Source organism: Athene cunicularia (genome assembly GCF_003259725.1).
Source record: "Athene cunicularia isolate RWA chromosome 19 unlocalized genomic scaffold, athCun1 chr19_part1, whole genome shotgun sequence".
Lineage (NCBI taxonomy): Eukaryota > Metazoa > Chordata > Aves > Strigiformes > Strigidae > Athene > Athene cunicularia.
The window spans coordinates 2075758-2084194 of NW_020799124.1; the positions used below are offsets into that span (position 1 = coordinate 2075758).

The following is an 8437-nucleotide window of genomic DNA, read 5'->3' on the forward strand; positions in this document are numbered from 1 at the left end:
AGACAGGTTTTGGTTTTATTATTATTATTATTATTATTATTATTATTATTATTATTATTATTATTATTATTATTATAGTTTGTAGGTATTTTGTTTCCAGAGTAAAAGATGTCATTATAAACCAAGGGAGGAGCCTGGAGAAATAAATCTATAGAAGATGAAGCAGCAGAAACAAGCGCTTACCTAAACAGTTACTTAAGAGTAACCAACCACTCACCTAACCAGAGAACTAGTGCCAAGATGCCCCTGCATTATGGCATTTTCAAACGCATGCACTCATTCAGAGTGAAAAAGGGATGTTCTCTAACCTACGGAATAATAAATAGCCCTGTTAATAAAGGGAGAGAGGCTTTTAGTGATAGTTAAATAAAACATACCCAATATAATTAATAAAAACCACAGTGAGTTGGAGTAAAAAATGGGCTTCTTGGAGTCGGCAGCATTTTTGCCACTCAAGCCAGTGAGATCAGGATTTCACCCACCGAGACTAATGGGACAATTGTTCAGTATAAATCCCCGACCCAGCAATGCATTAAAATCCACGTATGTACAACTGCAAACTCGCGGGGTTCTGTCAGAGCTTATAGACCTGTTTCTTTCCCGTCCTGCATCCATCACTTACACCTGTGCAAAACAAACGTGAAGGGGGAAAAGCACCCGAGGCTCAGGCGTGCGTGGCCCACGCTTTCGGGTGTGGGGGGAGAAGGGGCGAGCCCCCCGCGCGTGGGACTTGCTCGGGTTACCCCAGCTCCGACGACCAGCCCTCAAACGGCCGCAGGAGCTGTTCATTCACAATTTTTGATAAGGAGATTCACAGTATAAACCAACATCAAACGGAAAATGCAGCGCACGAAAGACGTGGATTGTTAAAATATTTCACCAACAGAGTCTCCTCCTTTGCTGTTTGTTCTCGCTCTTTCGCCTTTCACTTAGCAGGGTAATTAAATCAGACGCTCAGGCTCGGTTTTAATTTCTGGTTCACGTGCCCTCAAACCATGCTGCCGCGGTTTGGACTCATAATCATGCGGGGGAATATTTGTACAAAAATGATATCAATACATTTTAATTCAAGACGGTCATGAAAGCCTGTTTACGCATCACGGTATGTTCTGTGAAACCCTCTGCCTGTTTATAAACTCTAAGCAGAAGCCATCAAACTCACTGACATAATTTCTTTGGCATTTTTCCTCTTAATTTTACTTTTTTATTTATATGCTTATTTGCTAAAATGGAAAGAACACCCCAAACACAGAGCAGATAAACAAGTGACTTTTGAATAGTCTGTGCTACAAAAAAGCACTTTTAATTTCTCACACTCAGCTTCTTTTGCTCCCGCGTATTTGTGGAGCTTGTAATTTTATAGGAAATTGTCAGATTAGAGGGTAGCTGTGTCTGTAGAATTACGGGTTATTAATACGGATCCATTTTTCAGAGCATTTCTTTACTTAAACATATAAATAAAGAAATGTGAAGCCATTCAGCCGCCGGCACCGAGGAATTCGCTGCTCGCCTGCACGACCCGCGTCCAGCAGCGCCCAGCTCTCGGTGAGCGGCGCGGTGGGAGCGAGGTGGGCAGCAGGCACCCATCTGCGACGGGATTCCCATGGAGATCCACGGGAATTACACGCGCCACAGTCGCGTCTGCTGAATTTAATTGAATTGCATTATCAACGGCAGAATTTGACCCATATACCGAGGACTGCATGCTGTCCAAAAATAGCTACAAGCTGGAGCTGAGCTTATCTTTCCAACACTTTGGCTAGCAAATGTAATTTCCCAGACCAACCTTTTTTCATTTCAGTCAGACTATTTCATTTTCAGATTTTCTTTTTGAATCAGTAACACAATTTGTCAGTGAAAAAAAGAGACAAAAGAAGAGAAAAAAAAATGGGGAGAAGCAGGAAAGAGCACACATAAAACCTATCCACTAAAACAAATTACATAACTGGAAATTTAGATTCTGTACATAAAAAACCCATGCTCCTTATAAATATTTATTAGTATTTTTTCTTCTGTGTTTTTATTTACTTGAGTATTTCTGATATTCCTAACCCAGCACTCATTCAAAAAGCACAATTGTTTTAAAGATCTAATCAACCCTTAATGGTTCTTACATCTACAAATATAATGAAATATCTGTCTGGATAGATGCACAGCGTAAAGATGCTTCCAGCGGATAAGAATGTTAAAGGCCACCCAGAGACAATTTAAAAACCAGAAGAAAACCTTTTTTTTTTTTTTTAATTATTATTATTTTAAGACGGAGCAAAAAATCTATTTATCATCCACACAAAAAAAATCTCCCCGTGCGCAGCCCCCCGCCGCAGGAACACCAGCACGCAGCCCCTCTGGAGAGGCACAGCACGACCACGCCAGGCAGCGTTTGCCGTCAGCATCGCTCCCGGCAGCTCCCCGCAGCACCTCGGCCTGCGCCTCGCCCCAAGCTCGGCAGGAGTCGGGGCAGGGGGGGGGATTCTCCAGCTCACGTTTACAGGCTGCGTCGTGCGACGCTTCTCGCGCCATAGAGAGACCTCTCAACAAAATCCCACTAGACCTGTCCTGCAAACTCCGGCTTCCTCGATTAGCAGAGCTGAGGGTTTCATTCCAAGCCACGTGAGATAGAGACCGTCAGCCTCTTTACAGGTTCAGATTCCGCAGGAAGCAAGCTTGTATTAAAACCAATCGGGGAAAAAAACCCCTCATTCTTAGGGTTGCCAAAAACGCTCTCTGAACAGTGCACCAAAAGTCATCAGAGCGGAGCTATTCCTGAATTTGAAGACAGCCTGTAACAGAAGACTTGGGAGAGACCAGCTGTGCCCCTGGTGCCCACGGAGGATCACACAGAGGGCCAAGGGGGTTCTCTGAGAACCGGACCACGCTACGCACCGTGAACCCAGTGACGTGCCTCACCGCCCGCGACCCCACGCGCAAACGTGGAAACACTGCAGGAAAATCAGTCACCCTGAGAGCACCCTCACCACTCCAGATCCAGCAATCCCAAGGACCGAGATTTAGGGATTTGAGGTCAGCTCACTGTAAGGCCACATGGACTCTCCAACGTCTGCATTACAATTCTGCATTTAACGAATGAAAAACTCTCCAGACAACAACAATCTCCGCTTTCTAAGCCTGACCCCGTGCTCTACAGCTAAAAGCACCACAAATACTATTGAAAAAGAAGCAGCAGATAGCAATCCCAGAAGGATTTGTAATCAAAATATACTTTTAATGACCCCACTAAGTTCATCCATAACTTGATGGCCATTTCATTGGCACGAGGAATGCTGAGCACCCCAGTGCCATGGCAGACACAAAGAAAAGACCTTCCAGAACCCACTCCGGCATCACAATTCCCTGTTGCCAGCTCAACAGCATCGGCAGCATTTAAGGATATGTATCAGTTGCTTAATCTTAATATATGTGAATTTATCTACTAGGGTTAGTAACAGAAAGGGAGACTGCAAATGCTTACACTTAATATTGTAAGAACATGCAAAGCTTAAATACAACGCTCTTGCTCAGGGAAAAAAATCCAGACTATGGCAAAAGGAATCATTCCTGAGAGGACACTGCAACATCTGCTGCTTCCTAGGATGGCAAAAGTATGTAAATCACCACCGGTATTTTAAAATTATATTTATTTATAGATTTGTATCATGTACCCATCGCTCAGCACCTGGGTACACATACACATATTAAAATAATATACATGATTTGTCTGCAAATTGTAATTTAAGTACATTCTTATTCCTGGGATACAGATCTTTATAAATCCCTACTGTTCCCCAAGCAAAGGCCTGAGTAAATAGATCCCAGCAGTGACTGGAGACGAAGGCCAGAGAGGGGCATCGCACAGTGACGGCGCGGGGGGACGCGACGCGCAACCGGTTTGGGCCGAAAGAGGAGTGGTTTGGATGCTGGAAACTCACGGCATTTTAAAGACACTTGGATTAGCCTTAAAAATCATCTCCTTCATATAGATTAGCAATAATACTTACAACATTTGCCTCGCACCTTTTTTCCTAGCAAACGGTAAAGGCTCTGACACGGGGGGTTTGCGCGAGTCTTCCGTCTGGCGCGTTTAAGCACGGGGGCTCCCTGCTCCGTGCCGGGAGGGCGCGGAACGCCCCAGTGGGGTGAGCAGGCGTGGGCCTGCGCGGGGTCTCACGTCACTGGGCTGCGCCTTCCGCCGGGACACGGCAACAAGGTGAAGGTCACCGAAACCAGCAGTGGCCGAGGAAGGAAAGATCAAAAAGAGAGCAATTATTTCGAAAAACGCTTTTGAAATGACATGGCACATACATACAGTCGCGTGTGGCGTGTCCGTGTTCCTGCAGTTAACCAAGTGAATACGCACATGTAAAATCCACCCAAGCAGCACATATTTTTCGAGGCCCTTCTCCCGCAGACCTCTTTTCACCCAAGTAATGCTACTGAAGTCAATGGAAATGCTCTTGTAAACAAGGACTTACAAGAACCCAACGTGACAATGATTTCAAAAGGAGTTTTGACTGTGCAATTGTTGCTGGATTAGGGTCTTCAGAAACACCGAGCTCGCTCTGAAGAGCCCAGAATTCAAATCTGCAAAGTGCTGGGGCCTCCAGAGCGGATCCCGGGAAGCACTGAAGGACACGCTCAGCCTTAAGCCTGGGAACGGCTCCCGGGCTCCCCCCCGAAGACGGGCCAAACCCCTGCGGAAGGGATGGGAGCTTCAAAAAATACAGCCTCTCCTCCCTCCCTTTTATAAGCCACTGACCTAAACTGAACCGTATCACATCGCTGTCTAAATTAACAGGGAATAAACTTGTACAAATACCTCGTTACCAAAAAAAAAAAAAAAAGGAAAGAAAAAACAACCAAAAAGCCCCACTCGCAAGACAAATTTTCTACAAAATAAGCCTATTCTGTGAAATTTTCATTTAAAATAATTGATTCAACCATAAACCAACAGCATAGACCAGAAGCGCGAGCAGCAGCATTTATCAATAGCACTTGCCCAGATAAGTAAAAGTTTGTAATAAATAGATCACCCGTTACTGTGCTGATATAAATGCAAAACAGAGCAACAAAACAGAGCAACAATACAAAAGACAAATAAATGAGTTAGACACGGAGTCCATGAGTTTAAGAAGTCTCCCCTGTATTTAATAAAGCATGATATTTTTTTTAGAAACACTAACAGATCCCTTGCAGATAGTTTTTTATCTTTATATTATTATATAAGACATTTTGTGTTTAAAGTGAACTATTGCTTCATCTAGGCGGCCCCTCTGCTGGGCATAGAAACTAGATTGTGAACAAAATTTAAAAAAATCACCATTGGAAATTACAAATCATACAACTTTAAAGCATTTTGATATCCCCCCCCCGCCCTTAGTCCAAAGAGATAAATAATTGAATCGCTGGGAATGTAGAAGTCTGCGTTTTAGCGTAAATTTCTGTGTCTACGTAAAATAAAAAAGAAGCCAGCCAGAATCACGATTAGCTGAGAGATGAAGGAAAATATGCAATTATCGTTCATCCCGGTCTATTAGCTCAGCAGGTGGAAAACATTGAAACCAGTGACTGCTCAGAACCGGACCTAATTCTTTGCTTCTAACACAGGTCAAAGTCCTCTCGGAATCTGTGAGACTTTTGCTTTTGAAGAACTGAGTATTTTGGGATTCTGCAATAATTTATAATTAAAACATTAAATCTGTCGTTTCACACGGTTCCAGAGGGGTTTTTTTGTTTCATTTTTCTCCAAGAAAATGAGTATGTATCTAGTGCAAAGCAAAATATTCTCCCCCGCTGCCCTTCAGAGAACTTCACATATACCAAACGCTATTAAACAATTGACTTTGCATCAGCTCTATGAAAGGATTAAAATTACTTTCACAACATTGAGGTTATGCTGTGTTCAAAACCATCCCCTTAGAAAAAAAAAAAAATTACCTTTGGAGAATAAATTTAACTAAAACCAGACCAATTAAAAACTGCACCTTTGCAAGCTTTTTACGTTTACAGTACATTTTTGTTTATGCATAAAATAAGCATTGTTGAATATGTTTTCTCCTAGCACAGACCAAGAACAGGTTAATATATTTAACAATTTGATTGGTTTCCAATTTGAAATTTAACGTACAGCATCAGGTATTATTTGTGCTTCAACAACTGAGCCTGCAGATGGAAGGAAAGGCTGGAGCTGCCACTGACTGCTATCTGCATCGACACCAGGGCTTCGACTTCTACCACAGCAAAAGAGCTATACAGGATTATCAGCAGAGTAGATCATTCTTTCTCAGGGCTATTTTACTCAAGAGAATCCATTTAAAACTGCTTAAAACATCAAATGAAACACAAGTTATCTAAACATCAGATTTTCTAATTTTATTAAAAACGCACAAATTTTATCCAACATGTTTTCTTTCATACAGTGAATGGTCTAATATGCACTGGAGGTCACACAAGCTTAGGTTTATTAGAACAATAAAAGACATATGAGAAATTTAATATATAAAGAAAAAAGTAGCAGCTGTTGACTGCATATTTGACCATAAAATTTAAATATTTTGGACTTTATTTTAAAGACACAAAAATAAAACCTGTGTGGGTCTATATTAGTCATATTAACAATTCCATGAATGTTCAACAGGACTAAAAATTAGCAAAGATGTTTTTTTGTTTTTTGTTTTTTTGTTTTTTTGTTTTTTTTAGCCTTGTAACACTTTTTAAACACCTTCTCGGGTTGCTGGTGCGAAGCACCTTACAGTATTTGTGCTATATATTTACTTTATTTGGCAACTGTCTGGGTTTCGTGGGGTTTTTTTTCTTTGCCTTCTGTAAACAACACCTTTTACAAACTAGCACAGTGAACCACAAGCCCTGCAATCTGTTATAACATCTACAGAAAAGAAAATGAACTATTTTGGTTGGTTGCTCAAAATATTTTGCTTTTGAACAAGAGGTTCTAAAACAGGATTTATTAGTAAAACATTGAACTCCTGAATTTAACATTAGACGTAAACAGTTGACTGTTTTTAGTTCAATAGAGTCTTTTTGTTTAGCTTTTCTCTCTCTGTGAAGGTAGAATACTTTTTGTTTGTTTGTCTGTTTTCAAGTCATTTTCGTTAGAGGTCTGGGTGGTGACCTTTGCTATGATGAGGAGGTTTTGTACGTGTAGCTTTGTGAAGGTAGAAGAGTTGGTGCTGAGGGCTTAACATTTAGTATTTGCTATTTTGGAAAACAAAACAAAAACAGAGGAAAAAGAAAGTTGTCCCACCTGATAGTCAGCAGGCTGAAATGGCTGAAGCTAAAAAGAGTTTCTTGCTGTCGAACTTTCTGAGAGACAAAAATTAACAAACAAATTCATAATGCCAGAACCATCCTTAACCGGGAACGCTAGAGTTCTTGAAGCTTTTTTTCCCCCTTTTCTTTGACCTTTCCTTCATTCAATTATTAATTTTTTAAATGAGAAGTTTCTAAGGATTGTGGCTCTTAGGATGACATCCAACAGGGTAATCAAACTTACGCCATCCTACGGTATGGCAGCACTTTACTGTACAGCTTCACCAGTTTCTTTGTCAATGGTACAAAAAAAGTCCCCTTGCTTGTTTGATACAACCATAACATGGAGATTGTCCTGGTCTAGAGCAAAGCTTGCCTTGGAGCGATTTGCATTCAGTTCGTTCCCAAGGTAATATTGTCTTAGGGCAGGAGAGATGTTATATTTATTCATTTCTGTACACCGTAACAATAAGCAGACTAGATGATCATCACTTACTTAGACCCAGTTTGTTTTAAAGCTACCACACAGCCGCTTCATTCATTTCTGGTGGATGTGACAAGTGATTGCCATAGTTAGCACCACCGTTGACGGATATCGAAGAAAATGGAGGACTGGGGCCAAAAACTTCTGCGGACATGGAGTGCAAGGACCCAGGCAGGTTGGGTTCGGGGCTGGGTGAGTCTCCTGGGGGGTGCGACATGATGTCAGTGAAGCGCTGAGCCTCACTGGAGGGGTGATGTCCGGGCAGGGGGTGGTCCATGGCCCCCAGCGGGGTGCCTGATGGCCCCGAGGAGGGCACGAAGGGGAGATCCACGGGGGTCTGAGCTTGAGACGAAGGAGGTCCTTGCGGGAAGAAATCGTAATTGCTTCCAGGGCCGTAATACTCGCTCTGATAATCTGGTGGAGAAGGAGAGAACAGCGGGAGGGTAACACGCAGGCGGAGGAACCGTGCGGAAAAGACACGAGGATGCGCTTTGTGGCAGTGCTGCCGCTGGCCCCCAAATGTCACCCGGGGCTCGCCGAACCCAGCGGGGAAACGAGCTGACGGACTCCGTCCGGTCCTCGGGGACTCCCCGCCTTCAGCAGAGCCCCCCCCCCCCCCCCCCCCCCCCCCCCCCCCCCCCCCCCCCCCCCCCCCCCCCCCCCCCCCCCCCCCCCCCCCCCCCCCCC

At 43.2% G+C, this 8437-nt stretch overlaps 1 protein-coding gene across 1 annotated transcript in view; it reads right to left on the reverse strand.

Annotated features, from left to right (window-relative positions):
- The window catches only part of AATF (apoptosis antagonizing transcription factor), a 61580-nt gene extending 53553 nt beyond the window's left edge, over window positions 1-8027 (reverse strand). The window contains exon 1 of the mRNA XM_026861805.1: window positions 7835-8027. Coding sequence (XP_026717606.1) covers window positions 7835-8027 — 193 coding nt within the window. The remainder of the gene's footprint in view (window positions 1-7834) is intronic.
- Window positions 8028-8437: the final 410 nt, after the last annotated feature.